Source organism: Acomys russatus, chromosome 8, assembly GCF_903995435.1.
Source record: "Acomys russatus chromosome 8, mAcoRus1.1, whole genome shotgun sequence".
Taxonomy (NCBI): domain Eukaryota; kingdom Metazoa; phylum Chordata; class Mammalia; order Rodentia; family Muridae; genus Acomys; species Acomys russatus.
This window is the reverse complement of record NC_067144.1, coordinates 27,133,125-27,151,740: the sequence shown is the minus strand read 5'-3', so window position 1 is coordinate 27,151,740 and position 18,616 is coordinate 27,133,125. Positions and strand designations below refer to the sequence as shown.

Here is an 18,616-nt window from a genome sequence, read left to right as displayed (position 1 = left end):
CGGCCTTTTTGTCTGTAAAGGACCACCCACTCCTGCTGCCACGACAGCAACCCATGGCTCCTAATCAATGGTTAAGTGCACAACAATGCACAATAGCTAGGTCACTCTCACCCTGTGACTGTACAAAAGCGTCACAGTGCCTTTGCAGTGGATGGAGAAATCTCTCCTTTAGTCTAAGAAGCTTTAAGTTCCTGGGATTTAGACTATTTTCCAAGTCTTTCATTAGTAGAGTCATGTTTGAACTACTGTAACCCCGAAGACACATCTCTGCAGAGTCCTTCTGATTATTTTACTCCAAGTGCTTTCCCATTTTTGCTTCCTTGGTTTGTTCCTCTGATTTCACTTTCAGAACTTCTTGAAGCTCAGCAGCTGAACATTACACAGCACTGGCCTTATCTGATGTGCTGGCGCCTGGTGTGGCCCAAGACACACTGGTGTTTTGTTCTTAAAGTACAGGACTGATGTTCTGAGACCTAGACTCCAACACAAAGGAGATCATTAGCTCATTTTAAGTGTCTCTGTTCTTTCCTCCCAGCCTCCTCCTACCCACCCCAATACTTCCTTAGTCTTATGTACTGGCAGCAGATGGCAACCATATTCCAAAGCTGAGGATACACTAAACCGTGCCATGGAGAACAGAGTGGCTTCAAAGTTAGCCTTTCTCATCAAGGGATGGCGGGGACTTCTGCAGCAGCAAACTCATCTCTCAGTCACTTAATCCTCTATTCATTCAGCCAGGAATTTGTTTTCCTACACATCTTTCTACTGTCCAGCCAGTTGAAGGAGGGTGGGTGTGAAGCAACTCTCTTGAGGCCGCCTCCAGCAGGAGGGCCCTAAGATTCCATGCCAAGCTCTTATTTCCCTGGGCCAGCTCTGCCTGCTGCTGATCAAATCATGCCATTCCCAGGGGAGGAGCTTGGGAGTGCCATGTGTATGGGGGCTGGATTTCTCGAGAAATGTCTCCTTGCTATACTAACAGTCACAAGCCATATTCCTCAGACAAAGACTGTACCCGGAAAGATGATGAAACAAGAAAGAACAGTTGGGGGTACAGAAAATTGTACACCATGTGGCAGCAATGGGAGGCAGAAATGGGGAAAGCTTTCCTTTTTTGTTATTACAAGGTTTTCTAGAGCTTTCACCTAATCATCTGTTTGAGCATCTTGAAAAGAAGTCTCTATTTCCAGATATCTATGAAAAGACAAGTATCAGAGTATATTACAAAGCTGACCTTAACCCTGTCATACTGCAATCAAAACATGTAGTGGTCTACGCTCAAGAGAAAGCTCTCTGTTTTCCCAGCATACAAACCTGAGGGTATCTGGGATGCACTTTGTTATGTGGGCCTGCAGAGTGCAAAAATTCCATTCAGTTTTATAGCCCTGTGATATGCTCAGTAACACACTTCCCTGAGCTCTCTCACCTCTTTCAATTTTCCAGTCTGCAGACATTTGTTGAGCACCTATTATAGCTGAGCACTTCACTGAATCCTAGAGACTCAGCAGTGGACAAGACCAGAGTTCTGCACTTAGGACTTGTGCCTGGATAAAATAAGCACTCAGCATTTCAGCTGGGGCCGAACAATCAGTGGTACAGTAACTGCTTGGCAAGTGTGAACACTGAGTCCAATTCCCAGCATGACAAAAATGAAAGTATAAGTTAATTGATTAATAAAATAAGTTTTACAAAAGCTAGCAGAGAAGCATTTGAGATAACTCAACAAAAAGATACTTGCTACTCAGCTTTATAAGCTGAGTTTAATCCATGGGCTCAAATTGTAGAAGGAAAGAACCAGTAAGTTTTTCCCTGGCATCCACACACATGCTGTGGCACATATGTGCACCGACACTGCTCTCTACATGTGCTTGTGTGCACCCCCTCCCCCACATAAATACATGTAATAATTTTTTAGCTGCCAGAGCATGAGTGTTATGGCTGTAACCAACAGGAATTGAGGCCTGCCCCCCAGGAGTGAACTCATGTCTAGTATAGTAAATCTTGTCAGGAGCTTGTGGCTGGGAGATCATAGGTCCTAGGGAAACTCACTACTGTCACTTTGCTAAGGGGACATGTGGCCAAGTTGCCTTCTAAACAGTCACGTCTATATACATAGATCAGCACTGCTCTCAGCCTTATTCAGGGAGACTGTTTTTTCATTAGGCAGTGGTTAAGCAAACTTGCTGAAGTTCTGAGAATAAGGGAAGGTGGAGTACTCAGCCTTAAATGGGACTTCTATCACCCACTGCAAGACTTAGGGAATGTCATCAAAGGCAAGAGCCAGATGGTTGGAAGGTATGTTGCAAAATGGGTCTTCTAGACATGACATGATCATTGCTCTCATGAACTCACTGCAGCTGTAGTTACCCACGTAAGTCCTGTACAAGGTTGGGTTCCTCAACATTTCTTCACTGTAGGGGGAGGGGCTCATAAGACCATATATTTCCTTGAGGAACTACTGACATTTAATGCTGACTGGGAATTTCATGATATAACCTGTCACCAATGTTCACATGAGAAACCCTAACTAAATTCACAGAATCATAAGCACACACAGAAGAAAAAGGAAGGAAGGACGGAAGGAAGGAAGGAAAGAATGGAGGAAGGGAGGAAGGGAGGGAGGGAGGAAGGAAGGGGAGTTGCTGGGATTGAATGGCTTCAGTGGGAGAGGGAAAGGGATAAGAAGGTAAGGGTGTGTATGTGTGAAAATGACTAAAATTTATTATATCCGTGTAAGAAGCTGTCAAATAATTTACAAAGTATACATTTTGCACTTTATATATTGTTATGTATTAATTATATATTATTAATATTAAAATGATTTAACACATGTACGTATATTTATATTTATGCTGGAAATGCTATTTCAGTAACAGGAATAGTTCATCTTGCAGAATATTGCTTCTGAATCTTCAGACACACTTACTGAGGGTTTGGACTCATGCTACTAAAACGCTCTGTCCTCAGCCTCCTTCTGCTGCTTGGCTGACTCCCTTCTTGGCTCCAATGTTGGGAGTTCAGATTGCAATGCTACTGCTTTTTGGGGGGGTGGGGGGGGGGTGGGATAGTAAGTGTGAGGATCGTTACTTTTTGAGCTACACATATATTTTCTCTGTAAATATTGTACCATCTAATTTGCGTCTTTGGATTCTGCTGATTAGCCATCAACATGTGATTTAAGAAATTCTGCATACAAGATGCAGAAATCATGACTCAGTAAGTTATCGTTTTAAAGCTCCGGCTTGGGATGTATACAGACTTGCACATCATCTGCTTTGGCTTTCACTCTGCAGCTATTACTGGAAGACTCAAGATCAAGTTCCTCCATGTGTGTCCTTGCAATTCTATACCAGGCACAGAAATACTCAGGAGGCAAAAGAAGCAAATATCTAAACCCATCTCCACATCATACTGCCCAAGACGATGTGGGTACCACAGGACAGAAGGAGGGACAAAGACAACAAGTCTCACTGAGTTTCTTCCCCACGTTTTATTTTCCTCCCAACTACTACAAATTGCTTCAGAAACGGAGAAGGCAGTGGGGCTAGGTAACAGAGAGTAGTCCTCTCTCTGCCAAACATATTTACTTTTTAAAGTGTACCTGGTTTTGTATTATCTCAAATACTCTAAAGCTATCATTGAAGATTGTCTTTCAAAGAGATACATTTTCTCTTTGCTTGTGTTTCTCTTTGCCAAGGCTCTCTGATGTGGTAGAACAATGGTCTGCCTGTTTTAAGCTCTGCTTTCTGTTCTCTTCTTGTGTTTGGACATGGAGAGCTTTCAGGGGCATGTGCAGGTTTGACATCTGAGAGAGAAAGTAAGCCACTCCACCCCCTTCTCCACTTGGAGATCTCCCTCTGATTAGAATGCAGGTGAGCACAAGGAACTCCTTGGGACAATGCTGTCACTCAACACTATGCTGTTATTGTTTGAAAGCTTCCTCACACCAAGGAAACACTCAGAAGTTTTTTGTTTCAAGCTTTTCTGAGCAGCAGATGATTTCCTTATCTATGAAATGGGTATTTTATAAGAGCATTATGACAGTGCCTTTGACATAGACTGGATGCTTGCTAAATATTAGTCTTCTTTCATTTTTAGTAAGGTAAATCAACAAATGTAGAAATAAATTTAAAAAAAAAAAAAAAGAGGCCAAAAAGCCACAAAAATCAGTGGCTTCCTGATTCAGAGTCCTGAATCCAGAAGGGACAAGAAGTGGACACTGACAGGCCTTCTCCTACAGACTGAGGTTTTTAGAGTTTCAGTGGTTCTCAGGTAGTATGGGCCCCTCTTACAACCGCCATTTAAATTGCTTTAACTCAAGCCCACATTTACTTCATAATATAAAACATCTAAACTGACACTAAGCATGGTAGCACCTGTCTGTAGTCCTCACACTCCAGAGGAGGAGGCTGAGAGATCCCAGGTTCAAGTCTAGCCTGGGCTATGAGACCCTGTGTCAAAAAATGAAAATAAAAATAATTGAAGAAGACTGTGGAGACGAAAAGGAAGGGGAGGAGGAGCTATTAACGGTCAAAGCTGTTGTTCTGGTGGTGTTTTGGGAGTTTTACAAACAGCATCCTACCTAACTTTCTTTACAATAACCTATGGACAGATATAATGCATATAAGAAAAAGCTTTACAACCCATTTAAGGCAAAAATAGTTTTATGGTTGGGGGTCACCACAACATGAGGAACTGTACTAAAGGGTCCAGCATTAGGAAGGTTGAGAACCACTGCTGTAGGGTACCACACCTGCCCTGCGCTTTATCAGGAGCTGTGCTAGATCTGGATGTTTCCTGAGACTAGAGGGCAGGTTCGAGGAGACAGACATTGACTAGGACAAGCTCTGGCAACGCTGGTCTTTCCTTCTTTTAATTCTCTGACCTCAGTCCAATGAAAACTTTAAATATGTACATGCATTCTCTTTTCAAGGAGCTCACAGACCTGAGGGGGGGGGGGGGCTCACTTCCTGGAACCAGTGAAGTGTATGGCCTCTGGGTCAAATGTTTGCTCTGATGCAGGGCAGGGCCAGAAACATCCTCTGCCTAAAGAAGGCAGGTCTGCTTGAGAGCATCATTCAATTTTCTTTTTAAAAGATTGTTTCTTTATAGTGTGTGTGTGTGTGTTTGTGTGTGTATGTGTGTGTACTTGGGAGCCTGTGGATGCCAAGTGGGGTGAGTGATGCACTGGGGCTGAAGCTACAGGAGTTTGTGAACTACCCTATGTGTGTGCTGGGAACGGAATTCTGGTCCTCTGAAAGAGGAGCAAGTGTTCTTAATGATGAGCCCTGTCTCCAGCCCAGCCTCTCAGTCTCTTTATGTAGGGTTACTCAAGTTGCCAAGCAGGCCCAGGGTCCCATATGTGCTATAAAACCTATCGGCTGGCAGTAAAATGGGATAGGCTTGACTCCTGGAGCTTCTCTCAAAGTTGGCAACACAGCCAGAGCCTCGGAATCTCCGTTCCACTGCCTCCTCTCCATCTCATGCCTGGCCAGGGAACGAGAAAGTAGAGACAGCAAGTGATTACACAGGAAACCTAATCTGGTAATCACATTTTCAAATTCCTTATGTGATATTCTACCAGGTGTTCTTAAAATTTCCATAGGCCTTGACTTCTGATCTTGATATAAAGATGAAAACAAGAATCATGCTGCGACGGCTGGGGCTAGGTAAGCAGGATGGAGCTTTAGGATTCAGGAAGAAAGGAGAACTTTCTTACAGCCAATGTACTATCACGTGGGAAGTCATTGTGGTTTGTGCAATCGTGAAGAATGTTCAAGATTCTTCCACGTGGTTGCTTAAATTTCCAGTGATGATAAAATACTTTTCATTTAGTTTTGCAGGTAATTTAATAGCAGAGCAAAGTATACTTGATTAAATTGGTTCCAGATCACCATCTTCAAGTAGAAGCAATGTCAGATACTATGTGTCCAGATGGCAATGGCATTTGGCATTTTTTTTTTTTAGCTATTAAAAAAAGCAAATACTCTAAGTGGCCAGGTTTAAGCCTCCTAACCCCAAATGATGAAGCGGAGGGTGCTCACAGTCTTTGATATGGAAGAGTATGTGCTACCACAGGTAACTATATGGCTATTTGTATGGGTGCTGTCAGGAGAGAAATTCACAGAACATGGCACTTTAAAGGATTATGTTTAAAGTAACTGGTTTAAAAATTGTTAGAAAACTTAGAAACTCCAAGTATCTGATTCTTGTCCTCAGCTAATGATCAGATGAACTGGGCATTGGTGAAGCCTTCTACAGAAGAAGCTTAGAAAACATTTGTTTTCACTAAGCAAAAGGAAAACAAAGTGGTGGGGAAGAGCAGATGCAATCACAGATTCACTGGGCTGGGTGGGCGGTGCCTTCAAGTTCTTCTCCTGTCACAGTCTTCATGTCTGCATTGTCTTATGGATGGATCTAATTCCCTTTAAGGTGCTGACTTATGGAATCTTCCCTCATATGTATATGTGCATTTCCCCCTTCATTTCTAAAAGGGCTTTAGGAACTCTGGCATCTTAAGAATACTCGTGATCCCGCCCTTGAGTTACTCAGCATCCTTTAAATCACTAAGTTTCTTTTAAAAAGCTATTTGCAAAGGCTGCTTACCATTTATCTTGTTTGTCCCTAAACTCCTCTGTATGGCAGGATAGCAGGATGTGTGTGTGTGTGTGTGTGTGTGTGTGTGTGTGTGTGTGTGTGTGTGTGTGTGAGAGAGAGAGAGAGAGAGAGAGAGAGAGAGAGAGAGAGAGAGAGAGAGAGAGAGTGTGTGTGTGTGTGTGTGTGTGAGAGAGAGCGAGCGCAAGCACGTGAGAGCACTGACTCTGTTCTCAGGACAGCCATTCTGAGGCAGTAGCCACAAAGCCTGAGGTGACCTTTGCCCAGGTCTCTGCCTTCAAGCTGTCTGTAGCTGACCCATCCCCTCCCTGATGATCCCCTCGCTCTCCTGGCTTCCCCCTATCTCTCAGATCTTTTTTTTTTTTTCCTTTGAAGAGTCTTTGTTCTCTTCTTATCACTCAATGTAAACATTCCCCAGGTTCTATTTCCCCTTTTTTCTTTCAACAAAGTCTTCTTTGAAGTTTACTCCTGTATTTATGGCATAAATTATGGCCTCTTGGCCAAAGGGTTTCCTACCCCTAATTTCAAATATTTCTACTGTAATCTAGGGCCCAATTTGTAACTCACCACTCTGTTTCAACTGGGACCATGCACATGTTTATGTTTTGTATTGTACGAAGGACACTCTATTCTAGTCTCTGAAATCTATCCCCTCCTTTTGCTGGGGATTGAGCCTAGTGTCTTGTGCATCTCTGCAAACCTTCTACCAATAAGCTATGTATTTAGGTGCGTTTCCTTCCTTCTGTTGCTTGTTTGTGTTTCTGTTTTGTTATTTTAGAAAGAGAGTTGATCTGATGACCAGACTGACCTTGACCTTGCTCTGTTGCCCAGGGAGGTCTTGAACTTGGAATCTTCCTGCAGTAGTTTCCTCAGTGGCTAGGACTGTAGGTCTAAATCTTCTGCTTTTGAGATCTTGGTATTATCTTTGATAATTCCCCCCTTCTCACACCTAGCAGTTGTCTCTTGGAGTTTTTACCCTCACCTCAGTCTGCTGAGTCTAGCTTCCCTGGCTTGTGCTGCTGTTACTAGCTCCCCTCGGGCACCAGGAGTGCAAACTACTAAGGATATCTCTAGCTCTCTCCTTTGTTCAGTTGTCCTCTCCCATCCTTGTATGCTCTACATACCGGCTGCTGAATTAGCCCTTCCTTAAGCAGAGTTTTGATGGTTAAAAAAAAAAAAAAAAAAAAAAAAAAAAAGTCCCTTAAAAGCCCTTCCTGCAGGTTTTTATGTTTTAAACTAGGGTGCAAACTCTTCATACTTTACCCTAATATGAATGCCTCACATTCAATGAAATTATATTCACCTTTCAAAAGAGGTCAATTGGAACCTCTTCAATAAACTTAACTAGATGTTAATGGGTTATAGTATATTTCATAACCATTCTGACTTCTAAGATAAAGCTGATCTGAAGACATAGACTAAGTTTTAAGATTGTTGGAGGCAGACTCTGTTTGTTTTCACCTTTGGGTACCCATGGAACTCAGTAAACCTACACTTGGCCACATATGTGTGCTCTACATGCAAGGGCTGAGTGAGTGAATGGCTGCTCAGGGTTGTGGTGCAGATGATGCACTCTCAAGCACCCTGTGGGGCAGTCCTTCATGATGGCCTCTGGTCTTTTTTACAGGGATCTGGGTCTTCAAGCACTGGACAGCAGCTGATAAGGCTACATCCTGCATAACACCTGCCTGTGGCCCCCTGCCTTCAAAACAATCAACTGACTGAGTCACAACACTGCTCTTCACAGTAAATTCTCTCAGAAGCGGACTTGGAATAGGTGACACACTTAGCAAATGGAAGAAGAGAGACTACAAAGATGTAATTAAAATGAAAAAGTATGACCTTAAACACAATAAATACAAACTCTAGAAAATCAAAGAAAGAAAAAGGAAAAAAGAGCCCCTAACCCAACTGGCCTTCTACCATGTAAGGCTACAATCAGCAGGGACATCTCGGAGGAAGAGGTAAAAGGCAACAAAAACAGTTCCAAAGACAGTGCATGTTAACCAGCTCAGCGGTAGAAAGGTGACTTCTTAAACCAGGAGAGACTCTTTTAAAGAAATGAAACCCACACACACTTGGTTAATGGAATGGCAGAAAGTCAACTCACACTGTTAGGAATATAAAGAAGGCAAGCACTCATCTCCTGACAGAACTCAGAAGAGAAGGAACCCAGGCACTCTGGAGGCAGCCACAGCACCTAGTCATAGTACAGATGCCCTATTTACTATTTGATTGATACATAAATTATTAGAGAGTTAATTATCCAGGCCATAGGATAGTAACGATCTGTGGTTGTCACCCCTCATCCCATTTTGACTGTGTTTCTCCTTCAAATTAGTGTGACCCCAAAATGTTTTCAGGATTGTCCAACTTGTCCTAAATTCCATAAATAACTCTTTCAGAGATGCTGTTTTTGCCATGTCTCTATTACGGTTCTTCACAGATGGACCATTTTTGTCCTTCCAAAGTCTAAGAATAACTCTTTCAGTTATCAAGACATACCAAAATCCAGTTCAGCTGCCCCTGTGGGATTCCAGTCAGTTTAGACACAGCTGCTGAGGTACATGCATCAGAATCCAAATGAAGTCTTTGTTTGATTATACATTTTGAACATTTATAGAGGTTTTTCGGGGCCAAAATGTTTTTCATTTTTTTGGCACACCAAACAGAGATCTTCAGTTACAAACACTGCCTTCTGAGCACCTCCAACAGAAATCCAATCTTTCCATGTGAACAGGTGCCTCAGGAAGTTTTTGGAAGGTTTTATACTGAATCAGCTTTCCGATTGAAACATTTCTGAACACACAGTCAAATTTGCCAGAGAGACCTTCAAACTTGCTTGAGCAGTTTTCACTCACATAGACATACATTCACACTTAGAGACAGCCCGAGCACAGCAACTCGGAGCCCTGGAAAACCGCAGTTTCTTTCTTAAAGGTTACATACCATATGCAACCAAACTGAGCAAAAAGGAATGCATGACAGCAAAGAATGAGCAAATAGCAGGAGGATGCTCACTGGGCTGGGGCTTAAACCACACACCTTTCCAGCGCAGGCTTTACATCTCCTAATTGTCATTACACACCCAAACACTTGCATTTTCAAATGCTGTGCCATGCGTACTGCAAATGATTTCTTTTACTCACAAACCTGCTTAGTTATTTTGAGACATGCCCTTCTCTAACACAAATGGGTCAGCCAGATTACAACATAGGTGAAGAGTACACTATTCTCTAAGTGGGTTCCTCTGCAAAGCCCCCCTTCTACTTGAACCCTACAACTCCCTTCCCCCACCCACCCCCCCCCCCAGTCATTAGAGAATAAAATAACCTTTAAATTCTGAAGCCCAAAGAGTTAGGAAAGTCACTCCTTCACCGGGCAACCTGGAATTCATGGGGGGAAAATCTGCTTTCAAGTTGTTCTTACGGCCCAGGACCAGATGCTCCAAGGTGGCCAGAAACCTTTGTCTACACCCACTTAGCAGATTTCTGGCTCTTTATCAGGCACTCAGAGGTTTATTTGCAGAAATGAATCATTTCCTTCAAAGTCTCCCTTACCCTATTTACATGCTTGCATATTCCTTCCATTTTGTTTTCCCCCTACAGCGTTACTAAGGAATTAATTATCCAGAAGAACAGGAACATACAGTAAGTACATCTGAGATCCAGGATGGGACACAGTATGTCATCTATTAGGCCTGGCTAAGACCAGCAGCTGACGCTGAACGGGAAGGAACATGCACCAAATGTTTTTTAATCGCAAAGTTAGTAATTAATTGCTCTTTAAAATACATTTTATGCTTCTTTCTGTCTGTGTACACGAAATGCACATTTATTACATGCCAAAAATTACAACATTATGGTTTAAATGTGACTGGCACGGAAGTCCGGAAACAGAGTTAATGTCCCCACAGCAACTTTAGTCCTGTCTGTGTGCACATGTAGAACATGGCTGTAGTTACAGGATAGCACATAGGGGATAACACATGGGGAGGGGTGCTAAAAGCTCGCGTCCTTCCCTGTAGTTACAGGAGAGACACAGGAGAAAGCCTGCTCGCTTCCACAGACGCGCCTAACAACAATGTCCTCGCGATGCTGTTGTGTAACCAACCACCAAATGAAAGAATCTGCTGTGATGCTGCACTCGGCACTCAAGGGGACAGTTTCTGTTGCTGTGGGAACCTGAACTTTGCATTTCCTGACTTGGGGGTAATTAAAATGTCAGCCTTAATGTGGCATTAATGGAGTTTGCCATAAAAATCCTCTTTGTTTTGTTCTCTCAGAAATTGCTTAAAAGTTCAAAATGATCCAAGTGTACTAAAAATTTAATCACAGGGCCTTGGATGAGTGAAGGGAAGGGAAGAGAAGAGAAGAGAGAGAAAGAGAGAGAGACAGACAGACAGAGAGACAGAGACAGAGATAGACAGAGAGACACAGAGACACAGAGGGTGGGGCAGCGAAGGTAGCAGGCAGGAGACAGGAAAGGAAGAACCCACAGTCTCCTCGACAGCAGGCAGCCCCAGCAGCACCACGCTGCCCACACAGCTAAACTTAAACCCACCCACACAACAGTTTGCTAATGTGTAAAGGTTAAATTAAAAATAAATAAAAACTGTTAATGCGTAAATGCATCTTGGCAAGGGCACAAAAACCAGACAGTCTGATGAGTCCAGCACAGAAAACACTGGAAGGTAAGTAACCGTGGATGTGAGCTTGGTGCAGATCTACGGCGGAAGCACAGAGGGCCGCCAAAGGGAGAAGCACTTCAGCCTTCCACGGGAGCCTTGTTCTGGAGGGGGAGATATGCAGGCAGAAGTTCTGCTTGCGTCTATCACATGAGATGGCTATGATGGGTTATAGCATGACAGTTGTCAGGACAGGGCTTTCATACGAGGGCTTCATCTGCTCTACTGACTCCATTTTGTCGTAAGTACTCAAGGGAGATATTGGCTCAGTGCATACTCAGCCTGCTTGCTGGGTTAATGGCTCTGTCAAACACCTAGGTCCCTTGAACCCTTTCTTAATGCCTTCCATCATCATCATCATCATCATCTTCTTCTTCATCATTTGTTTGCTATTATGCTTTCAGAAATGGTGGTGAAGTGACAAACTCCGTGGAAATGGTAGACTATTGCTGAGAGGAAACCGTGCTGTGCTGGGGAGTGCATGGCCAAACAGCATGCGTTTCTGTGATGGGATGACAGCAGCATCCTGCAAAAGCTACTTCTGCTTTTGAACATCCCTAGTGTCTTTGGCCAAGGGTCTTTGGCACAGCAGGTGACATTTAAAGTGGTGGCCTGGTCATCTCTGCACCGTACATGCAAAAGCACTGTGGCTTGTCACCTTGCCTGTGGGGATGATGTAGCTAGTGCGTTTTTTTGTAGCGATACTACCATTATGAGTAGCCGCACTCCTCTAAGGAGCCTCTTTATAGCTATGAATGTCATTTTTGTGCTTTGAACAGAGAACTCTGGATGCTCAGAATGAGAGCAATTTCATAAAAGCTCGTCAGAGTCCACATGAGTGAACTGTAGGCAAATCCTTCCGCTGTTAGGTGTCAGTTTTCTCAGTTCTCTCATCTGTAAATTGGGAAGAATCATGCTGATGGACAGGAAGTAGGCATTAAGTCATGACTAAGAATAATTTTGCTAAGCACACACAAAATTAAAAGGTGCTATGAAAATTCAAGCACTTGTGAAAGCCTGGAATACCACATACTGGTAGAATGCTCCTGAAGTTAAAGACTAGCAAGTCAAGGGCACTATTTTTAAATGCCCCAAATCTGCTCATTCTAAATAGGATCTGAATATTTTACCTTAAAGAAATTGGGCTTTTAAATTAATCTATGGTAAGAATGACATTTGAAAGTAAAAAAAAAAAAAAAAAAAAAAAAAAATCGTCTTGAATGCAAGAAGAGCATCCAAAAAATTTAAAAGCTTAAAATAAGCTCCTTTCCTGTCTTCTCTCAAGCAACCTCCAAATGGACAGATTTCTGTGAATCTTTCCTAAAAACAATTTTCCCCTAAGTGTAGGCTCAAATCAGGACAAACTACAATCCAAATATGTTTGGAGAGAAGTAGAACCAATTTCAACAACAGGTTGGTGCAGACACTTACACATCTTAATGGCAAAATCAAAGTGACTTTCTAGACAGCTGGAGATTAGGTTTCTCCTCCCACTTGGGTCTCCTTCCAACTGCATGCAGACATCCCATTGAGCTCCGCTCTGCTGGCTTCCAAAGGGTCTGCAGCGACAGCATTGTCCTGCTGTTCCTGCTACATATGCCAGGCAATAGGCCTGGCCGGAGGATGCTTACTGCACGGTGTGTGAAGCACAGTGCTTTTTCTACTCAGTAAACACCCATTCGGTTGTCCCAGGTTTCTGGCCTAGGCCATTCTATGCAATTCTCCCCACAGGTATGGCAGAAAGCCAGGTGATGAAGGCGTGCACAGGGAGACTCCAGGCTTTCTAATGAAGGGAAAGGCTGCCTTCCCTGTAAGCAGGGGCAGTGTGCACATGTCGATGGGCTCTGTGCCATGCTATTTTCACGTTCTTCCTGCAATTACTATTAGGCTAGAGACTTCCAGGCAAGGAAGTCCAAGGATGTGACTATGATGATGGTCCAGGGAAGAGGGTCCCTGCTTCTGTCCCCTATGTCTAAACAGAAGCCATGAGTTTGACTGTAGAGATTATGTGGCCTTAGTGATTTGGATCTCATTTTCTAGTGACAGTTGTAGTGTGGCTGCAGCCCAGCCCCTGCCCCAGCTCACATCCCTTGTCTAGAGACAAAGTGGGTGGGGAGGGAATCTCCCAGACTCACTCACTCTTTGTCCTCCTTGCAGAATTTTACATTTGTTCTGCGAGAAAAAATAACAGCAAAAGGTTTAGAGTCTTATTTCCTAATGGAGATTTTTTTCCCCTTAATTTTGTCTTTGAGGAACAGGATAAACAGAGTCCTTTTGGGGAATAAAGCTTTCTTGGTATATTTAACTCACTCCATTATGCCAGCTCTCTGCCTGTTACTAGACATCCTGTGGAGAGACCAGTTCATAAGAGTTGTTGGGAATCTTGAAGCTAAAAGGAATACTTTTTCGGTTTGGTATTGTCAACACATGTGTTCCTCTCTAAAGTACTGGGTTGCACTTGAGAAACGAAAAACAGCCTCCTCACGTGATTTATCAACTTTCTTAAAATAGAATTTAAGAAGTGACTTCTAGATTAGTGAGAAGATGGCAAAAATAAACAGCAAAGAAGCGATTTCAATAGTGACGACTCTCATTAAGTGCCCACTTCCAAATTTAGCCCGTAGGCAGTTTTTTTAATTAAAAAATATTTTTAACCTGCCTTCTTATTGGCTATGCAGAGTCTGGGTGGCTTTTGAATTCTTGGAAGCCATTCTCTCTCCTTCTGTAAATGTGTGCTATCCTTTAACCACTTCAAAATAAATTAAAAACTGGAAAGACCGAAATTCAGCCAAGCTCCATGAGACTCCAATAACTAATGCAAATCTGACTTGGGTTATGTAATTTGGAAATGGCTGTTTCCTTGTGTCTCACTGGCCTTCTGAGGTCCATATTTGGTTATTTCATTTAGTGACGGTTGAAGTGCTGTTATTGAGAGCAAGAACAACCAGAAAGCAAGAATATCATCACTTCTTTTTGTGAGTTAATGCCATGGAAGAGAGTGTGGCCAGTGTAATAAATCAGTTTTTGAGGCCAAATGGTTGGTTACCTGACTTTCAAATATACTCTTGTTTTGACAATATATAGATGGTGGTTGGATCAAAATGGTGGCATGCTACTTTTGGCTACTTTGGAAGACCAAATGGAAACAGCTTGTTCTGAATGCGATCCAGCCAGAACCCTGGGGATGTTGGGGGTGGGTGGGGGAGAAGCTCCACGCCAAGCATTGGGAAGACACCATCGCCTCACTGCTGTACTCACAATCAGACGACCCGGTGTGAGCGTGAGAGTTTGTCAGTGAATGTGTTGAGTGGATGAGGGCTGGGTCTGGAGACAAAACGGCTTCAAAGTTCAGGCAGGGAAGGCCCGGCTTGGCGCTGGATCCACCCGGCTGAGTAATCTCATTCTCCTCAGATGCCTTCTGGTTTTCAGCTGTCTTGGGTTTCTTCCTGAGAATAAACAAAGGGCCCTTTGAAGGAACTGACTGCATATTTGGGAAAAGGCATTTTTAGAATCTGTTAAAGATAACTTGATTTTTTTTTTTTCTGAGGGGGGATGGGAGGGAGTCCAGTATGTCCCTTGTTTTAAAACAAGCTGATTCTTGTTTTTTTCCCTCCAGTAATGGCCTAACTGGGAACACATGAAAGCATATGGGCCAAGCAAACAGCACCACATTTGGACTCTGTTGGCTGTATAAAAAGACCCTGTCCCAGAACTTTAGACAGCTTGAGCTACGTATGGCTGACATTATCCAAGAAAGCATCCTCCCCCCGCCCCTTACAGAGTTTTAACATGGTCTGGAAAAATACTAGTGGAGGTTTACCGTTCTAGCATTTGTCAGGAAGCTAGAGACAGGACCGTGGAGTAATGGGAAGAGCACTGGACGGGGAGTCAGGAGGCTTGAGCTATGGAACTAGCTGTGCCTGCAACTTGCTGTGTGGCTTTGGGCACCTCACTTCACCTCTCTGGGCTTCAGTTTCCTCATCTGCAAAATAAAGGGCTTGGATTAGAAGGCCCTACAGGCTTCTTCTACCTTTAAGTCTCAGTTCTTGGAACATGGTCTGGAGTACTCAACTTTCCTGTTACCATTAGTTTTATTTGAAATCAACATAGAATTTCAAACCCCAACTGCACTCTGTACAGAAGAGAGGGGCAGTGGTAGAGCTATTTGTAAAGTAGGAAGTCACAGGCTCTAGTAGGTAGAGGGAAGGTAACACACACACACACACACACACACACACACACACACACACACACACACTCCACCCTTCTCTTTATTCACCCCAGCCTTAGGATTCTCTTTGCTCTTTGGTTTAGTATAGGCTCCCGGAGTTTGGGACCGTGACTGGTATTTGCCTTGTGAGAAAGGGACTGCTGATAGGGAGTAGCAGGGTGGTGCTGTTGCTCAGCCAGGAATAGAATGTGAAATAGTTCAGCTCAGGACTCCTTTCCCCATGACAATGCAATCGATGGTAACTAGGCAAATCACCATCATAACACATGGATCACAGACCCTCCAAAAGGGAAGCGTTCCTCCTTGCACACAACTGTGGTTTTTGTGGCCTTGTGTCTTTTTCTATCACTATGTAACCACAGAGTATGGCTTTTTCTTTCTTGGATAGATTATGTGTGGCACATAATCTGTTGTAAGTCGCTGTGTTTCATGTTCTCCTTGTTTCTATGAGCATGCATTGGACTTGTATACAGAATAGTTCATATTGAAATGTGTTGTACTGGGTAGTCAAATCTGCCCTCGCAGAATATGGTGTTATGATTAGTATGCTGTGTTTTTAGTCCAACAGGTTGTGAAATCAAATCTGTTTCTTCAGAGGGCATGAGGCAGAAATAGCATGGTAAAGACTAGAATGGGGAGGGGGCTTTCAGATATATTTCCCAGTGTAGAAAAAGCCAACACAATAGAACCAAACTACAATGCCTTATTCATTGCTGAATGGGTGGCTCTGGGGTGAACCCTCAGCTCCTGTGCCTACCTGGATCACAAAGGATCTGCTTTTCTGGTTTTTCAGATTAAGAAAGAATCCAAGATCACAGTCTTTAACCTTAAACTCTCCCCTTCTCCACCCTTTGTTTCCCCTGGTTTTCTAGCATGGTAGTCTGCTGTAAGGCTGGAAACCCCAGCTGCGTTGCTCACCTTAGCCTGTAGTCTTCATCAGTCTGCTTCCCCGTCAGGCAGCTGTACTTTCTCCTGCACTGCTGCCCACTGACTTGCTCTCCATCCTCCATGACCCTAGCCCGCTGCTCTCCATTCAAAATCCCATGAGACTGTTAGCCTGGCATTCGAGGTCAGCTTCTTTGTTTGTTTTATCAGCCCTACCTTATCTCATAGGCCCTATATATTGGCCTCCTTGGAGTTCGTTTATCATTCCCAGAGCTCTGGAATGTACATTCTTGGCTCTTCACCTTTCCTCATTACTGTTCTTGCTTTGAACACCCTTTTCTCATCTCTCTGCTGATGAAATGAGACATACCCTTCACACTTATTATATGCTGTCCAAATGTCATGCTGTTGTGCGTCCCGTCTTTCAGACACGACAGCTTTTCTCCACAGCATTCTGAAACTCCTCAGGAGTTGCAGAATTCTTGTCTTACTCACTGAATCCTATTTCAATAATGGTTAGGTATGTGCTAGCACTGCTAGGCCAGAATAATCTTTCTGTGGAAAGGGGGTACGGCTTAGTTGTTATATTTCTGGTGCTCCTCCATTTTTTTCATTCTTCCTTTCTGCTCCTCCTCTCATTCACTCATTCACACATTTGTTTTACAAATACTATGTGGCTGTGATGTGCTACGCAGGCTGAGCAATCTGGGTCCTGTCCACCTGGAGTTTACTGTCTGTTCTATACTATGAACCAGGGCAATGTACACACAGCAGCCATTTAAGAGCTGTTTGCTGATGGATTTAAACAGAGCTGAAATTCAAGTACACTTGGAGACTAGTCCCAGTCTGAATCTCAATTAAGCTTCCTCGTTTTTATGCAGCAGTGGAATCAACCTGGATTGGTTGCTTTTTCATTGATTATATGAAGAGTGTTTAATAAGAGTGGCTGGTCCTTGTAATTCATCTAAATATAGGGACAAAATACCAATGGCCATTACCATGTAGCAGAAAAAAACAAATGACCTCTAGTACTCACAGATCAGGCCTGAGCTAGTTTCAGACATGTGATTCAGAGAATTAAGGTGCTCTCTTCCACCAGTGCACTGCCAAACCACCCACTGCCTTTACCTCTGGAGAAATCACATTGTTTACATCCTTGCTTCTTGTGCTGAATTACATCTTGATACTGCCTGATATTTTGTGCACGCCTTATGTCCAGGATCACCTTTGTAGGTTGTCCATGGCACAGGGGTATTATAGCCACCTCTGCAAGTAGAACATATTCAAAACCAGCCTACCTGGCTCCTTCCCTCATTTGCTTATTATCCTTTTACCACTGACTGTTTCCCAACTTCACAGAAAAGATGACGACGACGACGACACAATGTCCGTTGGAGCATTTCCTCTCCCATCCCAGCCTCTTTCATCACAACTCTTTGGGATTCCTTTCTCTAAAGCCAAGAAACATCAACACATAACAGCAGTCTGGCAAACAGGCACAGGTGCTGTTCTATGGCCTATTCTTTTGCAGTTTGTGGTTTATTAAGGAGGAAAGAGCAAGCTCTCTTGTAATTAACTGAAAATGCCTTCTTTGGTTGCATAAAAAGGATTGTATAAACATAGCACATCTGAGGACACGTCTGTACAAGCCTATGCAGCTTCAGCTATCCCCTGGCGCCGGCAGAGGGCAGCAGCACACTGGCGTCTCCAGGCAGCATTTCGGAGAGTAAACTCCTACCAGAACCTTCTGCCTAGTCACCATGCCAAAGGTTGGTTTGCCAAGCTCTCTCTGGCCTCTCAGTCTCTCTCAAGTTTGTTCTCTCCCCTGCCTGCTGTGCAACCTCTCTCTCTCTCTCTCTCTCTCTCTCTCTCTCTCTCTGTTAAAATTATACACTCTGATGAGGTCGCTCCTCAACCGGAAAATGAAAACTTCACTGAAAAAGTCAGACAAGCCAACAACAACAAAGAAGAAGCCGGGGGAAAGGAGAAAAGGGGCTGTGAGGGGGAAAGACTTCAGAACAAGAAAAGGGCAGATGTTTCGTAAATATATGCAAAGCAAAACTGGGTGTACCCTGAACACTTCCACAGAAAAACAGGCCAATCATTGTTCACTTCCTCCCGCCACACTGGTGGAGTTCTGCATTCAAAAAAAGAAAAAAAGAAAGAAAGAAAGAAAGAAAAAAAAAAGTGTGGCCACAGGC

The 18,616-nt window shown here is 43.4% G+C and overlaps 1 protein-coding gene across 31 annotated transcripts in view; it reads right to left on the bottom strand.

The window, feature by feature from the left end:
- The window catches only part of Zbtb20 (zinc finger and BTB domain containing 20), a 732,891-nt gene that overhangs the window by 30,505 nt on the left and 683,770 nt on the right, over positions 1-18,616 (bottom strand). For 25 of the 31 annotated variants that reach the window (XM_051149938.1, XM_051149932.1, XM_051149937.1 and 22 more), the window contains one exon: positions 14,558-14,745. The exons of 3 other annotated variants lie outside the window; for them this stretch is intronic. In XM_051149938.1, the coding sequence (XP_051005895.1) occupies positions 14,558-14,745 (188 nt within the window). Of the gene's footprint in view, positions 1-14,557; positions 14,746-15,119; positions 15,282-18,616 lie in introns of all 31 variants that reach the window. 3 more of the 31 variants (XM_051149955.1, XM_051149956.1, XM_051149957.1) reach the window with 1 other exon arrangement.